General features: G+C 39.7%; 2 protein-coding genes across 4 annotated transcripts in view; both read right to left on the bottom strand.

Moving 5' to 3' along the window:
* The window catches only part of dab2ipa (DAB2 interacting protein a), a 193,684-nt gene extending 180,846 nt beyond the window's left edge, over nt 1-12,838 (bottom strand). The window contains exons 1-3 of the mRNA XM_017716095.2: nt 12,156-12,838; nt 10,814-10,935; nt 8,280-8,427 (exon numbers count right to left, since the gene is read on the bottom strand). Of these exons, the coding sequence (XP_017571584.1) occupies nt 8,280-8,427; nt 10,814-10,935; nt 12,156-12,216 (331 nt within the window). The 5' untranslated portion in view covers nt 12,217-12,838. The remainder of the gene's footprint in view (nt 1-8,279; nt 8,428-10,813; nt 10,936-12,155) is intronic.
* Nucleotides 12,839-14,384: 1,546 nt separating this feature from the next.
* phf19 (PHD finger protein 19) overlaps nt 14,385-21,198 on the bottom strand; it is a 30,414-nt gene continuing 23,600 nt past the window's right edge. For all 3 annotated transcript variants that reach the window (XM_017716106.2, XM_017716107.2, XM_037535694.1), the window contains one exon: nt 14,385-18,539. In XM_017716106.2, the coding sequence (XP_017571595.1) occupies nt 18,218-18,539 (322 nt within the window). In that variant the 3' untranslated portion in view covers nt 14,385-18,217. The remainder of the gene's footprint in view (nt 18,540-21,198) is intronic.

The following is a 21,198-nucleotide window of genomic DNA, read 5'->3' as shown; positions in this document are numbered from 1 at the left end:
TATGTAATTTATTACATAACTAGATTTCAATAGAATAGCAACTGACAGTAGTAGCTACATGACTGAGGGCTTTTTACAATTTATAACCAAAATATCAAAATGTCAAAATAACTGCAATTAGCAGTGCTGAGTACAGTCTCCTCCCAACACAGGCATATATGAACACACACACTCTCACACAGGCACTCCATGACTCAGCAACAGCCTGCTACCGTCTGACCTATAGATTAGAACAACACTGAGTGCGCACACACTCTCACACACACAAATACACACAAACACACACACACACAAAAACAAACACACAGATACACACACAGAGACAAACACAGACAAAAACACACACACATATACAGACAAACACACAGACACACACATTTTATCCACGACATATAAAACTAAATACATATCAGCTGAGCTTCACTCAGATTGCATTTGTCAATCAGGAAAAAAATGTTTATATTCAACATGTAGAGTCCTGTGCAAAAGTCAGAGACCACCCTTCATTTATTTCATTTCCAATGGGAGCAGCCATGAGCTACAAACAAAATGCATCCAAGAAGCCTGAACAACTAACTTTTATATACATTTATTCAGTATTTCACTCTTTTCCTTTATTACAGCTTCCATTCTTTTCAGTAGATTCACTTTCAGCTTCTTATAGAAATATACAGGGATATTTTCCCACACATCCAATGTTCAGTCTTAGACGTTGCTTGCAATTTTGGCTTTACACAATTCAAGTAATCCCAAACACATTTAATGAGGTTGAAGTATGGTCTCTGGGGTGGTCAGTTCATTGTTTTGAGACCACCAGCAGCTTCTTTGTTTGATTCACAATTTTTTTTTTTATCTATTTCCTTTTCTCCGTTTCTAGCTCTATTTCTCATTCATAGCTCATTCAATGACATAACTGCAGAACAATTATGTTGAAAGTGCAAATTCTAGGCTTTCAATTCATAGTACATTTGTGTTCATGAGCAGAAGATATTTTTTACTGTCATTTGAATATGATGAACAGTTATTGTGAAGATTTTCCTTTTCTCAGTAAGAGCTTCTTGACAGCTACACATCCTTTCAGACTCATATCGCTGAGTTGTCTTCTCACAGTGGAAGGATGGACAGAAACACCTGTGCTTGATTTTCTCCTCTCTCTCAAAGATGAGAGCAGTAAGTACTGTTTTTCTGATGGGGTCAGTTTTGGTGGTCTCCCAGATTCATTTTTTGAACAAATTTTCTTTTGAATAAAAACTAAATAAATTAAATACAACGTGTAATACTTGGAGTCTAAAGGGATCAAACTTCACCAACTTGTACTGATTCATGACAGAATTAGAGGTTTAATTGTGCACTGGACGGTTATGGTGAGATTCTAAATCAAGCCGTAAGGCAGCAAAGTGAATCACGTGTAAATTAATTGAAATAATCTGCTGCAGCCTGTATCATCAATCCTGCTCATTCATAATCTCCTCTCAGCTCACTGAACTAATACAGCACACGCACACACTGATCCATTTTCATTTGCAGGATTGAACTTGAAGTTCCACATTGATGCCAGATGATGATGATGGAGTGTGTCCAGTCCATGAAAGCTTTTCAAAGGGCTAACAAAGGAGACGTTTTAGAATGAAGTGGCCAGTCTAAACCAGAGCAGCACTGTAAGCAGAAGCCCCATTAGCCAATTCTGAACAAAAGGCGTCCTGTAACGGCAGCGGAATTATTCCACCCACTAGAATAATGTCCTGACTGGGGTGGATCTGGACAGAGAGAGACCACCAGTTCAGTCCAGCTGACTCTGCTCAGAGCCTCAAAATGTTCTCTTTTCTCTCAGAGTACATCGGTGTAGTATGTGTTTGTCCACTAAAGATCACATATTCTACATTTTTCTTGTACTTTTCCCCTCAATTAATTTTATGTACCAAAATATACATTAAATTTGTTTTCAGGACTATTTTCTGATGACTGTTTATTCTTCATTTTGTCCAGTATACAGCCATATTCAGATGTTTGAACACCCAATTAAATTACATGCTTTGGTCATTTTCTGTTAAAATAAGTCAACACATCCTCTACAGGGAACTAAACCAGCCATTAGGGGTGTACTTTGTGTACAAAACTATCATGCGGATCACAAATATGATTGCCATACCGGATCGGTCGAGGCCCGGGTAAATAACGACCGCCTCCGGTGCTGTTGACCAGCAGGGTGCCGGTGGAAATTGGACTACTGTAGGTCGAAGACCATCAAAGAGGACAGGATTAAGGCGGGTTAGAAGGCAGTGAGAGAGAAGGAAAGGCAGGAGTGTGGAGGTTAGAGTAGGGACTCTGAACATAGGGACAATGACTGGTAAAGGCAGAGAGCTTGCAGACATGATGGAGAGAAGGAAGGTAGATATTCTGTGTGTCCAGGGGACCAGATGGAAAGGAAGCAAGGCCAGGAACATTGGAGGTGGATTCAAACTGTTCTATCATGGTGTAGAGAGGAAGAGAAATGGAGTAGGGATAATCCTAAAGGAACAGCTTGGGAAAAGTGTTCTGGATGTAAAGAGAGTGTCAGACAGGATCATGAGCCTGAAGTTGGAGGTTGATGGTGTGATTTTGAATGTGGTCAGTTCATATGCACCACAGGTTGGTTGTCAGTTAGAGGAGAAAGAGGAATTTTGGAGTAAGATGGATGAAGTGGTAGATGGTGTCCCTAGAGAGGAGAGATTGGTGATTGGTGCAGACTTCAATGGACATGTTGGTGAAGGGAACAGAGGGGATGAAGAGGTGCTGGGTATGTATGGTGTGAAAGACAGAAATGCGGAAGGTCAGATGGTTGTAGATTTTGCAAAGAGAATGGAAATGGCTGTGGTGAACACGTATTTTCAGAAGAGGGAATAACACAGGGTGACATACAAGAGTGGAGGGAGGTGCACACAGGTGGATTATATCCTTAGCAGGAGATGCCACCTAAAGGAGATTGGAGATTGTAAAGTGGTGCCAGGGGAAAGTGTAGCAAGGCAGCATAGGGTGGTTGTCTGTAGAATGAGGTTAGAAACAAAGAAGAGGAAGAGAGTGAAGACAGAGCCAAAGATTAGATGGTGGAAGCTGAAGGAGGAGGATGGTTGCAGGCAGTTCAGGGAAAAATTGCAACAGGCCCTTGGGGGCAGTGAGGAGCTACCTGAGGACTGGGAAACTACAGCTAAGGTGGTGAGAGAAACTGGCAAAAATGTGTTGGGTGTTTCGTCTGGTCAGAGGAAAGAAGACAAGGAAAGTTGGTGGTGGAATGAGGAAGTCCAGGAGAGTATTCAGAAGAAGAAGGCAGCTAAGAAAAAGTGGGATAACCAGAGAGATGAAGGAAGTAGGCAGGAGTACTGTGAGGCTAGTCGCATAGCGAAAAGAATGGTGGCAAAGGCTCAGGCCTATGATGACCTGTATGCGAGGCTGGACAGTAAAGAAGGAGTAAAGGACTTGTATCATTTGGCTAAACAGAGAGATAGAGCTGGAAAGGATGTACAGCAGGTTAGGCTGATAAAGGATAGAGAGGGAAATGTACTAGTGAGTGAACAGAGAGTGTTGAGTAGATGGAAGGAGTACTTTGAAGAACTAATGAATGAGGAAAACGAGAGAGAGAGGAGGACAACGGGTGGAGAGATAGTGGATCAGGAAGTGCAGAGAATTGGTAAGGTGGAAGTGAGGGCAGCTTCAAAAAGGATGAAGAATGGAAAGGCAGTTGGTCCAGATGACATACCTGTGGAGGTATGGAGATGTTTAGGAGAGAAGGCAGTGGACTTTTTAACCAGGTTGTTTAACAAAATCCTGGAGAGTGAGAGGATGCCTGATGAGTGGAGAAGCAGTGTATTGGTCCCCATTTTTAAGAACAAGGGTGATGTGCAGAGCTGCAGTAACTACAGAGGTATAAAGTTGATGAGCCACACCATGAAGGCATGGGAAAGAGTTGTTGAAGCAAGGCTAAGGCGAGAGGTTCAGATCAGTGAGCCGCAGTTTGGTTTATGCCCAGAAAGAGTACCACAGATGCAATTTTTGCGTTGAGAGTTTTGGTGGAGAAGTACAGAGAAGGTCAGAAGAAGCTGCATTGTGTCTTTGTGGATCTAGAGAAGGCATATGATAGGGTGCCAAGACAGGAACTGTGGTACTGTATGAGGAAGTCAGGTGTAGCTGAAAAGTATGTTAGGGTGGTGCAGGACATGTATGAGGATAGTGAGACAGTGGTGAGGTGTGCAGCTGGAGTGACAAATGGTTTCAAGGTGAAGGTAGGGTTACATCAGGGATCAGCTTTGAGCCCCTTCTTGTTTGCAATGGTGATGGAAAGGTTGACAGATGAGGTCAGGCAGGAAGCTCCATGGACCATGATGTATGCAGATGACATTGTAATCTGTGGTGAGAGTAGAGAGCAGGTGGAAGAGAATCTGGAGATGTGGAGGTTTGCACTGGAGAGGAGAGGAATGAAGGCCAGTAGAGATAAGACGGAATACATGTGTGTGAATGAGAGGGAGGCAGGTGGAAAGGTGAAGATGCAAGTAGTAGAGGTCGTAAAGGTGGATGACTTCAAATATCTTGGGTCAACCATCCAGAGAAATGGACAGTGTAGAAAAGAGGTGAAGAAGAGGGTGCAGGCAGGATGGAGTAGGTGGAGACGGGTGTCAGGGCTGCTGTGTGACAGAAGGATAGCAGCAAGAGTGAAAGGGAAGGTTTACAAGACAGCAGTGCGTCCTGCTATGATGTATGGTTTGGAGACTGTGGCTCTGTCTAAAAGACAGGAGGCTGAGCTGGAGGTGGCGGAGATGAAGATACTGAGATTTTCGTTGGGAGTGACAAGGCTGGACAAGATTAGAAATGAGCAGATCAGAGGGACAGTGAAGGTGGAGCAGTTTGGAGATAAAGCCAGAGAGGCCAGGTTGAGATGGTTTGGACATGTGTTGAGGAGGAATAGTGGATATATTGGTCAAAGAATGTTGGAGATGGAGCTGCCGGGTAGAAGGAGAAGAGGTAGATCTCAGAGAAGGTTTAATAATGTAGTGAAGGTGGACATGGAGATGGTTGATGTGAAAGTAGAGGAGGCAATGATGGGCAAGATGGAGGCAGATGATCCGCTGTGGCGACCCCTAAAGGGAGCAGCCGAAAGAAGAAGAAGAAGAAGATCCTTTACAGGGAACTATGGAAGTCTGGAGAGGCTATGAAGCAGATATAATTTTCTGAATGGTTATCTTGAGATAATGAGTTGTGATCTTGTGATCTCAAGATAATAAAGTTGTTGTCTGGAAATAAAAAGTGAATTATCTTGTAATCTCTATATAACAGAGTTTTTATCTTCTGATAAATTAACTATCTTGAGATAAAGTTATCTTATGATCTCAAGCTAACAAAGTTGTTATCTTGAAATAATGACTCAATTGTCTTGTGATCATGAGTTAACTATAATGTGATCTTAAGATAAAAGTTGTTATCTTGGGATAATAAGTTAACTATCTTGTGATCTCAAGACAACAAAGCTGTTATATTCTGGTAATGAGTTAACTATCCTGTGATCTCAGGATAACAATCAAGAAAATTATAGTAAAATCTCATGGCCTCTCCAGATTTCTGTAGGAAACAAACTAAGATATGGCATTTGCAACTGGATGGAGCCAATCCTAGCGTTCACTGAGCGGAAGACAGGATGAAGAAAAAAATAACACAAAGTATACATACAAATGTGCCATAACTTTTGCACAGGACACATTATTCTTTTGTTCATAAAAAAATTAAACAGAACTGAGTTCCCTGTAGGAGTCATTTAAACCCACTTTCACTCAGAAAATCAACACATTTCGTTTCACCAGGGCACCCAACCTTTTACACATAAATGTCCTGCATTGTGTCTCACTCAAAAAAAAAAAAAGAACACAAGCTAAAATACATAAAACAAGCTGTTACTTCATAAAACCTGCTGAAACTTAAATGTGTCCATGGCTGTGAATGAATTCAAAATAAGCCGCGTTTGCTGTTTAGCTTTTGTACACAGACCAGAGAGGAAACGGTTAAAGTTGAATGGAAACTTTAACATTTTTTAAAAAGAGCAAAGAAAAGCTATGTTTCCAACATATAGGCTCTTTTTAAACACTCAGAAAAGAGGAAGGTTTACACGTGTATTAAGATACCCAGGTCAACCCAGGCCATTGTGCAAGCAAGATAACATTGTTGGCTGTGACCACAACAACAAGCTGCAGGAGTGATGAAATATGCCATAAAGGTATGCTGAACATTACCTACAGCTTACACAACCACAACAGAACCGACATATCGGGAGGAAAAACAACTATAGAAATATGTTAAATTCAACAAATAAACAGTAACTGTGCAATAAATTTTGGGGAGTTTGCTGCTTGTAGAATACATGCAGATTAAAGGGGGTGTTCAAACTTTAGCAAATGACTATCGTGTCCCAACTGCACACTTAACACTAACACTAACTAGTGTTTGAGTATGTAGTATGTAGTTTAGTCACAGGTGTCAAAGTTGAGTATACTCAAAAATCCACAATGCATACTTAGAACCAGACAATTTTGGGGTATAGTAATGATGGACGCTATTGTCCCACAGTCCAATGGGAAACAGAAAGGGTGGAGCTTCTGGCGTCTGAGCAAATGTGAGTTCATCCCAAATTTGTAAAATATTCTGTAAAACCAAATGTGTTATACTTACTAATGTTTACATTTGTTTGGGTTTCTGTAAGAAATTTGTTTGTGAACGCACGTTAATTTGTTAGGAAGCCTTTAGAGTCTAGCTTGCTATGATGTGCGTTGTCGTAGCAATGGTTCGTCACACTGAGTAAGAATGGTATGGTATATTAATATTTCCTGTACTAACCTGTCGAGCTCATTCTGTTAAGATTAGTATGCAGTATATACTGTATAGTTTTAATGTGCAGTACACAATTGGGACGCAGCCTTTGTTCTAAGGGCAGCAAGATAGTCATAAAAAGACTTTCAGCACAAACAACCTGAACAAAAATAACAGCTGCTGCATTTAAACACTACCAAAATGCTCTTTTACATAAAGTCATTAAAGAGTGTAACGACTTCGATACAGTACTAAAAATCAGAAACATGTATGTTCAAAACTGAAGAACTGTTCAAGACTGAAATTCAAGTCTGTATTTTGACGACGCCCCTCTGTCTCTTCTCTTCAGTAATCTGAATCTGTGCTGTTTCATATTATGACCAAAATGTTAAGACCAACAGTCCAGTAAAGCTGGGAAGAGTACTACCTTCAGCATTAACTGCAGTCGCATTTTATGTTTAGGTAAAGGGGAACTCCACCAATCTCTGCATAATTACACTGTTAACATGTCAAAAAACTCATTCAGACTGGTTTGGCACAAAATCCTTCATTCCAGAGAAACTTACCAGGTCAAAACTTTTCATAGAGGTGGTGATGGGAACCAGACGCCTGAAAAGTTTAACGCCTCTAAAACCTCCTTCACGGAAAGTTATTACATGGAATGCTTGAGAACACATTGCCTGATGCCTGAAACATTGTTTCACAATAGATTTGTGGTCAAATTTTTTATCTAAAATATATTTTAATCAATTTATTTAGATCAATTTATTGTGGAATGATACATGAAGGCTGTTTTAAGGCACAATTGTCCTCAAAGAAATCTTATTAAACTTATTTTTTCAGATTGACCACTATTATACCATCAACAGTACATAAATATTCATTAAACATTAAACTCAAAAAAGCATACGTAGGTTCACTGGTGATCTTGGATAGTAAATAAACGTGCTATATTTGCACTGTAGACATCAGGATGTCTGGTTCCTATCACCACCACTTAAAAAAATCTAAGTCAGTAAGTTTCTCTACAAATGGACTAGTTAACATCAAACCAACCTGAATGAGTTTGTTTACATCTCAACCAGAAATTTTGAAAAATCAGTGGAACTACCTTTCAAGAAAGTCTGTATATGCTGACGCCTGACTGAATGTCAATGTGTTTTAATTATACTTAGTTTATAAGCTCTATTTATTTGACTGCACCGGATTTGCTCTATTAAATAAACAAAGCCTCTTCATAAATACTAATCATGTTACGTCAGTTCAATTCATGTCTTGCTGGACTACTTGCCAAAATGTGCATCAACTACCTAACACAGCAAATGAGTTGTTGGATGGCAAATTTCAGGTGGGTGCACACAGAGTGGACGTGTTTAAGGTCAGTCAGAGTTCCGAGTAAAGCTCTTTGTGAGATCGTAAAAGTGCTGTATTCCTTTATGCATTCATTTACGCACGTGTTTCTCCACTGCACTCACTACTGGGTGTGGTCTGAGTGCTCTGGTCTTTATGGAGCTGCTGTCTCCGTGGCAGGCTGATGCTGTGCCTCAGGAGCCACACGGTACACGACTCCGCTCGCCTCTCTCGAACCAGCAGTGGACTGATCTGGGGGGCAGTTCAAATGTACAGGTCAGCCTAGAGATTTATGACTGTGCAGCATAAACTTGCACATAAACACTAAATATGACAGACAATCATCAGTTCCTGTTGGAAAAGATGATACTGAAGCTGATCTGCTTCAAAGCTCTGCTGCTATTCTCAGCCTCTACAGTTGTCGACATGTGCTGCCCCCTACAGTTAGATATGGCCAGTACCGAAATACATAGGACAACCTCTCAGAAAAACTATATTTTAACTGTATTTACTATCAAATTTACTATATCATATATACGAAGAGGTATAAGGTCAGTATATCCCAACATAGCAGTTAAATACAGAGAGATGTACAGATACAGCGGTACCAAAAAGTATTTGGCACAATATCGAGACATTATTATTTAACATGATTACTAACCGACTGTGGAGCCGTCATGAATCTACTGAACCTTAAAAAATACAGTGGATTTCTTTGAACTTTAAATATAATCCAACAGAAAAACAAAAACCTAATGTAAAAAGAGAAATAATATATAATAAAAGAACACCTCTTTAGATAAATAAATCATTTCAAAATAAATACTTTAAAAATAGTAAACAAAAATAAATAAGATAAAGTATGTTGTAGTGCACTTCCACGACCTACTGAAGGCTACCAGACATATAAAGTTTAATAAACAAAAGTAAATTAGATGATTTTGGCCTTTTAGAGGAAGGTGAAAGTGCACGGTTGTAACACAAGACACAATGAAAGCACCACTGTGAAACAGAATGCCTTTATCTTGTGCTCATAATCATTAGAAACCAAAATCACAACTGAAAATAAAATTGAATGAATCACCCGGCCCTAATCTGTGCTACACTGAACAACATATATACGTACATTGTGTTAGGACACAAAATGCCAAACAACGTGGCATCTATTTTAAACAGACACAGTCGTTTTCTTTTTGGTAAAGTATTCTTTAAAAGAGGCGGCTGCTTGAGATCAATGTTGTTATTCTGCAGGTTTGCATCCAAAATGTCTTTGTTCACTGCTGAGTTTATGATCCCATCAATGAATACGAGTTTACTGACACCACTGTGAGGAACACACCCCCCACACGTTGATGTCTCCATGTCTTTACAGTACTCTAGTGAGTCTAATATCAGTTTGATGTTGTGCTAAAAGTGGTTTTCTTTGAAACAGACAACGTTTTGTCATTTTATGAAGTACCTTAAAGAACCTCTGTAAAGTTCACCAATAGGGCAGGACAATAAGATGATAGGTGATAAACTACATCAGGATTAGCTTTTTTTTGAGAATATCATGACTATCATCAGTAGCTCTAGAACACTGAACAACTGTAAGTATATAAAACATATCATAAACACATATTTAACAATCAGAAAGTACAGAAGCAGCCTTATAAGAAGTAGCCGTCAGCCTATTATGCCATTTTCCAGCCTTTTTTCCCACAAGCCTCAGAAAAAAGTAAATGCCACGACACATATCACATATCGCTGAAAGGTCTTCGTAATGTAACTGTATCATATCGTACAGTAACGTAACAGTATATCTGTGCTCTATTGCTCAGCCTTATTTATTAATGGTTGTTTACCAATAAAGTATAAGTATCTATATTATAACTACCATAGAACATAAGCATCTAAATGCTGTTTAGGGCTACAGTAGCTAGACAGGTAGACAGAAACTGAAGAACAAAGAAACAGACTGGCAGAAACCACTACTGAATTTAAAAGGTACTAAAATTTCAACATCCAATATCAGCTGACACATTTTATGTATGTATATATTTTAGATATTGACTGTATACTGTTACTGTTTCATGTACACAGGGCTTTAATGATTGATATGACTGTCAGTTCTCTACGGTCATATGGTACTTCTTCATACTAACTCAAGCAACAATCTTAAGCAACACAAATAAATAACTAACTAACCAACTAACTAAATGCTGTGTCTTAGGCTTCTATTAAGTGCCTCTTAATCTGTCTTCTTTCATCAGTCCTCCTCCTTGAAAAAGGTCACTGTGTTCTAATGGTTTCTCATGCTAAAGACAAGGTTTGCAAAAATTTGAAAAATCTTTTTTTTCCCATTTTAACCATGTTGATGCTTCACCAGATAGTCTGAAAAACGCGAATGTGGATCCCAGCGATGACAGAAAAATGAGCAATTGCCCTTCCATATCAAACCTTCAGCTAGTAGAACTGTTATATAAGACCCCAATCAGGAATCTGTAAGTCCGGCAAGAACACGCTGAGAATAACAACATAACATACACTTTAAAACACACAATTTCCATATTTATCATAACCCCCTGTTGGTAAAGCCCTGATTGGGAACACAATCAGCTGAATCTCAGTCTCCTCCTCAGCAACCCACAGAACACACCTCTGCTTTGTCAAGCAGAACCAGCTCACACTCAGTAAGCAGGCAGAACTTTATCCTCCACCCAATGGGCTCTGCTAACGGCTGGCCACAAGATATCCAGTGGACTGAAGAGCCTTTCATATCTGCAAAGCAAACACACACATCTGATTAGAACAGCCTTTTACTACATCTAACAGCATGCGTTATGGGTATTGATTAAGATTTGAGCTCCTGCTCTGATGGTCTGCAACTTGAGCTGTTCTATAGATCTGAGAGTAAAAATCAGACCAAGTCTCCTCCTCTTACAAAATGCTGACTTGATAATGGAAAATGCACAAAGTGAATAAGCAGTAAAACAGCAGTGGCACAAATGCATCTCTGCAACATGTGAAAATGATAAAACTGTCATGACTATGCAGTTAAAGCTGGTGGAAAACAATCAACTCAAATTTATCTTTTTAATAAACTGGAATTTAATAGCCGGCAGTTATAAGAATGATAATACATATTTACTTATAGACACCCCATTTATGTGCACTTGGTTGCCACATATGTTTCATATATGCACTCACGCATACATATATATATATATATATATATATATGTGTGTGTGTGTGTGTGTGTGTGTGTGTGTGTACCATGATATAAACAGTTGAGCATATATTTTAAATTATATGAAGATACATGATGCAACAATGGTTATATATGCATAACATATAGATCATACATATACGTCTGATACCTGATACATGGTTGAATTCATCCCAGTAAAGTTATAACTGTTACTATGAATATTATCTTTTGAATATTAAACCATTTTTAATGTGTCAGGAATCAATTTTTCAATTATTTTCATGTTTTAATGATTTTATAGCTTACAATGTTATGTATTTCCAGTATGTATACACACAAACACACACACAACACGATGTAAGCATATAATAATATATGCTGAGTAATATATTCTATTCATGTATTAATGTTTTCTATATATGGTTAAATATATGTGTTACATATATTTGTATATGTTGCTATGTGGCAGAAAGGGCCCACATTTCCCCTGTTTGAAAACGGCCAGTTTCAAGTAAGTTGGCATGTATGTCACATATATGTCCATAAGTGACCAATAAAAGTTGGATTTATAAGCGAAATCCATATATACTGTGTCATACATTTGAAGGTTAAATATTGCCATATGTTAGATTTCCCTGTGGGCTCTGCAGGCCAGTAAACAGAGGAGAGGGCACATAAACAAACCGGGAGAGTAAACACCCTACAACCTGAAGTCCACAGCGAGGTAAGAGGCTTTAGGGGGCCTTTCCCTTGCTGAGCCGAGAGGGAGAAGTGTAGAGCCGAGACTTACCGGTCACTCCCATCCAGCCTTGGTGCTGACAGCGGGTCGTGATGGGCGCTGACCTTTCCATGGTGGAGCTCCTCTGTCTCTTTATAGTAACCTCCCGACCACTTCACTTCACAACGAACAAGCTTAACGTTACCGGACCTACTGGCAGCAGCCAAACAGCATTAGCTACTTCAGCCCATGCTGACCAAATCAGCCCGACGTCCAGCGCAATGAGAGGAGACACAGAGTTTTCCTGTCAGGGGAAAGTGACCCCCGAGTAAAACCTCAGCTCCAAGTGGAGGCTAGCAGCGAGCTAACGTCCGTTAACACCCTAATGAGATTAATGGATTAGCTCCTGGGAGAGCAGCCACGGCCTTCGTTCGTCTGCTCGCTGAGTTTCACAAGAATGAAAGCCTTGGTCATTCCCTGGTCATTATTTACAAGTATTTATCTCCTCTTATGTGAAGTTATTCTTTGTTGAGACAGGTAGAGAGCGGGGCTAACAGTTACAGCCTCATAAACACAGGCTAATAAGCTAACATGGACCCCTGAGCGACGAAGCTTGTTTATGGCCCGTGTGCCTTACTCGGTTCTCGCCACGGATGGAAGGGACCTCTACTGACCACCACTGCTGGCAAACAAGGTCACTCGGTGGTTTTCTGTGAAATGGTTCAGTGTAGAGAAACAGTTACCAAGTCTAGTCCCTGCTGAAAAACACCATGGAAACCATTAAATACGGTTCCTGCGCGCGGCCCACAGTCAGTGACGGGGTTTTGTGTTTTCCTCACAGTGAAAAGGGTCCAAATCCACTCACTGCTCGTCCCCTTGTTAGTATAAGGTTCTCTCTGCGTTCTGAGCAGTTTCTAGAAACAGCTTCACACAGTTTGGATCCCAAATGGCAAAACTGATAGGGAACACGTTCAGCCACGAAAACGACTGACACCCTCCATGTACCGTGTCAGCGGCAGAGAGGAGCTCCAGCCCTGTGAAAAGCCTCTATCTGGCAAAACATTAAGAGAAGCGAACACAAACAGTTTATACTCGCAATGTGTTTTTAAAAGTACAGTGAAACACATCAGGAGGTTAAATCTCATGCTTTCGATGCCATTTGTTTTTCATTATTTTTAAATGCTGTTTTAGGACGAATCATATTTCTTCCTATTCAAGAAGGCATTGCAGATCAAGTATGAAGGTCAGTGCTAAACGTTGTCCAGTGCAGAGGGCAGCTGTAGGTAGGACCTATGGTTTCATGTTTCATAAAGTTTTATTAAAAAAAAAAGAAAGCAGAAGCTGAACCTGCTTGGTTCTGTTGGGCGTATTCGAAGTGCTCAGTGGCTCACAAATAGAACCTTGTAGAACTTGAGTTTCACTTTGGAGAGAGAACCAAGAAACACCACCTGGAAAGTTAAGACACTGAATGTGTGAATAACTCAGCTTTGACAAACATGTCAGACAGAACCTTATCATTCCAAGAGGTGAGCTGTTCTGGGATCGATTCCAGAAACATTCCATGGTTTGGGATCTAAAGGTGTCCCTCAGGAAACAAGCGGTCTCTCTTGGTAACCACGACGCTAATTCCAACTAGAAAGTAAAACCATGAAGTTTTGGTCCTGATGGTCTTTTTTAATTTTGAGAAGTCTTTGCCTAAGGTTACTGTTTTGTCTGCATCTCTGCCATTAGAGGATTTTAGGTACGTTTTAAACAAGAGCAGCTAAACTCTTCAGACGTCTGGTTCCATTGTAAAGAAATTGTAAGTTGTTCAGTTTCTCTACAATGCACCATTTCACATCAAACGAGTCTGGATGACTACATCTTTGTAAAATAAATTCAAAGTAAATCTTTATGAATTATGAATCATTTTTAAAAATGGGTGGAATTCCCCTTTAAGTCATGTCTAAGCTAATCTGAATGTAACTGGCGCCCTCTGCTGTCTTTTCTCTTATCCAGCATGTTATGTACACTTCTTGGTCAATTTGTCTCCCCAAGTTTTATTAAAATAGTAACAGGCCTGAAGTCTGATTTTAAAGACCAGGCCAATGGCCATAATTAATATCTGCACACTCTTACATGCTGTCATAGTTCAAATAAATATATACTCACAATAGATAATATCAGAGCAAGCAATGTTCAGCAGATCATGGGCCTCTGCGCATGGCTCTGGTTTCAGTAGTTGTGGAGAGCAAACGCTGTTAAGGATCAAGGGCCTGGCTAAACAAAGAGTTGACAACAACTACAACAAAGAAAGAAGCCTCACGTTCTGACAAAATGCTTTTTATTGTTTAAAACTCGAGTGAATGGTTCATGAATGACACACCAGTTATTATATATTGCAAAACCTATGTTAACAAATATCTAACATACATGAATATTGGCAAAAAAGACCTATAAGTTCCTTATGTACAGCTTAAAGCATGTTACAACACTTTTGTAGGAAACACTACATGGTTATCTCAGTTTACTTAAAGTCCCATCAGGATGGTTTGTGAGGAGAGATCATCGTCTGGATGATTGAGCTGTTCTATAGTACTAAGACAGTTATCTCCCAATGGAAAGCAGTCAAGATAAAGTGGCCGTGAAACGGATGCCACCTTCAGTCTGCTAATCCAATTAATCCATGCAGCTTCACAGGTGGGCCATATCATCAGCTCCTGACTTCAGCTCGAACATAACCACAAGATTAGAAACAACATCGGAACCAGCAGCTGAACTACCAACCGTTACTTAAACGTGATGATCTACAAGGTTTAAATTTGACTTATGCTCTGTGTTATGCTTTAACTATTGTACTGGAATTTGTATGAATTTGCATAAATGTTTTTTAGTTGGGGAAATATTTCAATAAAACATCTTATATATCAACAAGATGCACACGCAAGTGCTTTGTATAAAAAGGTTTTTTCTCTTCTAATCAATTATAAAATATATGACAAATCAATTAACCAATAATAGCTTGCATAGCTGAGAAAACATGTTAATAGTGCAATACGATAAAGGGGGCTAAACGTTTCTCCAATTATATACATGTAAATAATAAAGTATATTTAATCTTTTTTAACACTGTAAAAACTAATAATGTCCGATAAACTCATCGTACTAATATGATACACAAAGAGATCATACTTCCAACGTAAATTTTCCAGTCAACTGAAACTCGGGCAGATTAAAGGTGAAATCCACCCTCCCTTAGGACTCGTATACGCAGCTGTAGCTAAACAAACCGTGAGGAAGAACTTCTTTGGAACTGACACGACATACAGAACACATCTCTAAAATTCAAAATGCTATAGGAGTAAAATAAAAGTGGTTTGACTTGTCTGTGATGGTGAAAGTTTTCTGTTGCAAATTTACACTAACAAGAAATTTGCCAGGGATGGACAGTTTTGGTCCTGAGGAACCATAGCACTGCACAGTTTTCTCTGCTTTAACTTGTAATGAAAGGCTCGGTGGTGCAGCAGAAACATCATGGCATCATATACCATGAAAATATTGAATTAAAGTCTTCACTGTACACCACACGTATCAGTATTTACTTTTTATAATGTTTGAGAACAAGTTGGAACAGAATACACCAGCAGAACAGCAGCCACATTTAAAATAAAGAAGCTATGAGAAATTGGTATTACGGGCTGACATCCAAACAGTGTAACACATCCAATACGTGCTACCATGCAGGACATGTAGTTACTATACACTTCTCTTTTTACAGGATCTCTAATTGGTTTAAATGAATTATGATCCATCCAGTTGTTCAGTGTTCTAGAACTACTGATGACACCCATCATATACTAATTTTTGTTTATAGGATCTATAATTGGTTTAAATCCTAATTATGACGTTTTTGTGTTCTAGAAGTATGATGTACTTACAAAAGCAGATTGTGATAACAACGACATATCGTCATACTGCGCAGCCCTACCATGAAGCAAGTGAAGCAAGCGACAAAACAAAACAAAATCAGTATGCTCCCGTTATAATCAGCCCTGTAAATATTCCTAGTCATGCATTTTCATGTTCAAAAATGTAGTTTCTGGCACAAACTAAATAAAAACCCATGCATTTTCCTCTTTGTTAGATCCTTACAGATCAAATAAATGCAACAGCAGCACTGAGAAATCACACGATAAACGAAAAAGAGGAGATTAAACCATAGAAATAACCACTTTTTTGCATGGACTTGAAGAGTTTTAAGTAAAGTAGCCCCATTTTGCATTTAAAGCCTGATAAGTCTGTAATTCATTTTGTTTTGACATACACTGTAGACATCCTGAAGGCGATGCAATAGTAAATCTAACACTTGCTGTTACAACAAAGTGTTCATTTGATCAGGTAAACTTTTTCCATTCGACTGAACGACACAGTGCTGTAGCCCTTCAGGACCAATACTACACCTACCGCATGCTCCGCTACACTATAAGTGCTCTGTAACTGCACCGCAAGTCTAAATGCTCTGTACTACAAACGGCATGTTGAAGGAATGCAGGCACAGCTGGAAATACTGTCGTACACATTCTTACAATAGTATCTGCATTGCTTTGGTTACGCAGTCACCTACAAACACGCAAACTATGACGGAATAAAATGAGTGAAAGTGCAGACTACAACCATTTTAAAACTACTAACACACCCAGAGTTTCTTTTCTGTTAATCCAGAGTGTGCAAAAAATAAAACTCGTACAAAAGTACCATTACTTCTGCAAAACTAGCTGTTTACAACACTCGCTCTTTGTCAATCACTCCAATCGTTTATAGTGTTGTAGACATTTTTAAAAGGTCTGTATCGTTCCCACATATCCACATTATATGTAATCATCGGACAGAAACTTCAACAATATCAAATCTAACGACATGATCAACGAGGAAAATATCATTAACAACATTATGAAGGAGAGATTAACTTTGTTCATCCCAAAAATAAAATACTGGAAAATAACTAGCTGTTAAAGGCCTTTCTGCAGCATTATAGACAAGGGGTGAGGTGGGGTCTACATACTGCAACCATTAGGCAGTGAAGGAGTACAGCTTATATTTTGCAAGTTGAATTACAATTTAACTCAGATACAGGGTTAACATTCATCAGCTGTTCGTTGTCGTAACACCTTAACTGGAAAGGAACATGAAATACCTATCATTCTGACCATGGAGGATGGTCTCATTGAAAAACGTGAGTCTACAACCAAAACAGATGAAACTACAAAAATATGTGAACATTACGTACTACATGCTAAGACTGTGAACCAGACAAGCAAGTTTTGTGCTGTTCGTAGTGCCCTGTCAACAGAACACTGTGACAATGAATTAAAACACTTCAATACCCAACATGGGGTAAGCACAGAATGTAAATGTTTTCCCACATAAAGTAATTTAACAAAACTATAAGTTGGATGTTATCCTGTAAAGAAAAGAACAAAAGAAAGAAACTACTTTGGGCAATGTAACGCTCTGTCTAAACCAGAGTTCTTCTGATCCAGACCAGTAGGGTTACAGCACTGCAGACAGTCCAGCTTGTCAGAAGCACCACATTGCTGAAATCACATTACCTATTAAAGACAGAGTTCACAGTGACACTGACTACCAATCAGGACTGCACAATATGAAGAAAATACCATACTGAGATTATATTTCTACATGCTGAGTTTGCAACGTCTCTCGCAACAGATTTTAAACACACTGGTGAACTCTTGATTTGCATTATTATACAAAATACTGCAATATTTTGATTGTTTTTTTATGTTTTTGGTTCACAAGATCATTGATTTGGCTCACTGGCAAATTGGCAGTCTTTTGTAATGTTAATACTGCAAAGGGAAATATTGGGGAAACATGATCAAACAATATATAGTGCAACCCTCCTTTCCACAATTCTACTTAATGCGAGAATGATTTTGGACAATTTGGATCGGTTAAATGTCCTTGCCCAGCAGAACTCAGCTAATTATTAAGCCTTTTTTGAGTTTAGTCAGTTTTAGAGCAGAACAAACACTGAACTCCTGAACTGTGCAGTGCTGTGGGTCTCCAGGACTGGAAGCGGAGAACACTGTGTTAAAACTCATCCCTCGTTCTCCCCTCCTCATCTGTTAAAACCCTCAGTAGGGCGTGGTGCCCTCCCACTCCACCAGGTACTGCACCTTGCCCTCTGGGGTGATCCTGCGGGCCAGGACCTGGTACTTCTCGCCACAGGTAAGCCGGCCTGCAGCACCAAAGTAGCTGGTTATGGAGGACTTTAGGTGAGAGAGGGAAGAGTCGTCCTCGCTGAGGCTCTCGAAGGTGTGGCTGTCGATGGCGCCTGGTGGCTCGTCGCCAGGCAGACCCACAGGGCTCAGGTCGCTCTCCATCACCTCCCTCTTGCTGGCCAGCACGCTGTAATTGGACGAGGGCAACTTCCTCTTCCGACTGCCCACGTTCTTCCTGCACACATGGAAGATCAATGGATCAGTGCCAGAACAAGTTATCATCAACTGCTCTCATGCTGGTGTTCATCCAAGATCCGTTTCTCGTCGAGGATTGGAGGACAGAGCAACGTAATCGGATTTTTTTTGTGTTTTATTGTTTGTGCTGAGCCCAAAAAGGCAAAGTCCAAGCAACTGACATGGCTATAAATCCGTATGCTATAATAGAAGTGCGTTTAGAAACTGACAGCAGAGATTCTTTAAAAGGATCTAAGGATCTAATATTAAATAACATTTACAATATTTAAATGCTATACTCTCTTCTACTGTTATTGATCAAAGACTGTAAAAATAATGGATTGTTACAATTCAGTCATTTGGCACCGGTAAAGCTAATTTTCCATGGTCCCTGCTGGGGGTTTCCCAGATTGCAACATACTGTCTAACATTTTCCAGCTCAAGTGTCATGAACGATAAGATCAGCTGTAAAATGATGAAAATATTACTGGTTTCCCACTGATATCTACAGCTACAATACTGAAGTCAGAGGCCATTTAAAATAATTACATTATTTATTTATTTATTTAATTTCCAGTCAAAATGGGCATTAAGAGACATATTTCTGAGATTAGACACAGGATTATCCACTTGCATAAGAAAAGGGAAAGTCAAAAGTAAAAACCCCAAAAGTTTCCAAAACTGGAAAAAGTTTAAAAAAAACACTGCAACATAAAGAGAAAACAGGATGTGCAAGATCGGACAGACCACTTAAACTGTCAACATCAGATAAAAAGCTATCATCTTTGAGAGCGACAAGAAAATCAAGCTCCACTCTTGCTTCAGATCTAAAAAAAATCACAGGTGTTCCTGTCTATCCTTCCAAAGTGAGAAGACAACAACAATATGGGTCTGAAAGGATGTGTAGTTGCCAACACTGAGACAAAGAAATAGACAAAAATAAAAAGATCATTTGCACTAGAACACTAAACCTGGACATCTAAGCTGTGCAGTAAGGTTCTATGGACTAAATTTGTACCTGAGATTACATCCGCTGCGAGGAGCAGAAAATGCAGCCAGCGGAGATGTAGACATTTCTTTAGTGGACACACCAAATGCGAAAAAACATTAATATCATATGTAGTTGTTCTGGCTGCTGTGTAATTGGTGGTAAATATGGTTTCTTTCTTTTCCCTCATGCAGAAAATGAAATAACTTGTACTTAACGGCCATTTTGAAAGGTATGCCTTTTGCACAGTACTGTAAATTCCAGAGCATATCTGCTATAACAGAAAATCTCCTGGATAGTGCTTTTGAAAACAATTGATTTTTTCTTAGCAAGAAAATATCATTTTTTTAGGCAACAAGCAGGCTTATCCACATCTGAAATGAAGTAGTTACACTATCTTGTGCCACTAGATGTAGCTGTAGTTCACTAAAAGATATTTCAGTTCTGCTTTATGGAGCATCTGCCTGACTCTGAGTCTTTTACCATTTAAAGGCCATATGGTATAGATGGACTTCCTATTATTTTATTTATTCTTCAGTAAATCTTTTTGGGAGTTTCCAAATCTTCATAAAAACCATGTTAAGCACTAAGTCACTGGGTTTGCGAATGATTAGAGCTGCTAAAACAGGAACTGGAGCGCTGCGGTATTAGTACATGAAAGTGGTGCATGGGAAGCAAATACATGTAAGTGGCGTGTTTGATCTGTCACACTGTGAGCAGGCACAGTAGGGGACGGCCCTGGGATTCCAAAGCCTGGATCGACTCGTGCCAACATTTCCAGCCACAAATACACATATGCGCACACACTGAGCTGTGTATGTTCCCATCCTCTCCAAACAGGCTGAGCAGAGAGAGAATACTAATGAGCAGCATACATCCTAAAATAAATAAAACTGTCAGCTGAGACCATTCCCAAGTCCTTTCTATTCTCTCCCTCTCTCAGACACACGTACTGTTATTGTAAGCATAAGCCCTTGGTTTCTCACAGCAGGCCAAATTGAATGCAGCAGTGCTGGGTTAGGAGGAAAAAAGGAATGAAACCGATTACTGACTACATCCTGAACTGGCCCAGGGGACGTGGAGCGTCACAGCCGGGAATTAGATGAGCTTCAGACGCCGAGGATAAATTGCAGCACTGGAACGGGGAGATGAAAAAACATGACGCACAAAAAAGTTCAGTCACAGAATGTCAATAATGTCCTGGAACGTCAGATTTCGAAACTCTCCCAAGAAATAAAGCAAAAAAGAGACAAAAAAGGAAAAATACAAAAAAAAAAAACCCAACACACGAGGATAGAGCCCTTGGTGGTGTTTGTAAAATGGCCCAACAGCATTCACACGCAGCCCTGAACTGCTAAAACAGTATTATGGCCAAAATCTCCACAGGCCAGTTTCACCACAAGCAAGAACCTAGAGTTCTCTCCTCACAGACTGCCTAAGAGTCTACAGTCGAGACAGAGAGCCACAAAGGAGTTCTGTTGATCTACCAGTGCCCGTCACAGTAAATAGCCCATAATCTGTCATCATATTTCTCTGCAGGCTGTCAGGGGTGGTTAATCCAGCGCCGGGTGAGGTGACAGACGGCTGCCACTCTTCCCTGACTCTAGGGCAAGGCTGACTAAGCCAGGGCAGGTGAGTTGCTGCAGTGACAGCATCTTATGTTCCTGCTCTA

The sequence above is a fragment of the Pygocentrus nattereri genome, chromosome 28 (assembly GCF_015220715.1).
Source record: "Pygocentrus nattereri isolate fPygNat1 chromosome 28, fPygNat1.pri, whole genome shotgun sequence".
Lineage (NCBI taxonomy): Eukaryota > Metazoa > Chordata > Actinopteri > Characiformes > Serrasalmidae > Pygocentrus > Pygocentrus nattereri.
Note: the sequence above shows the minus strand (reverse complement) of the source record. Positions and strands in the feature narration are given on the sequence as shown.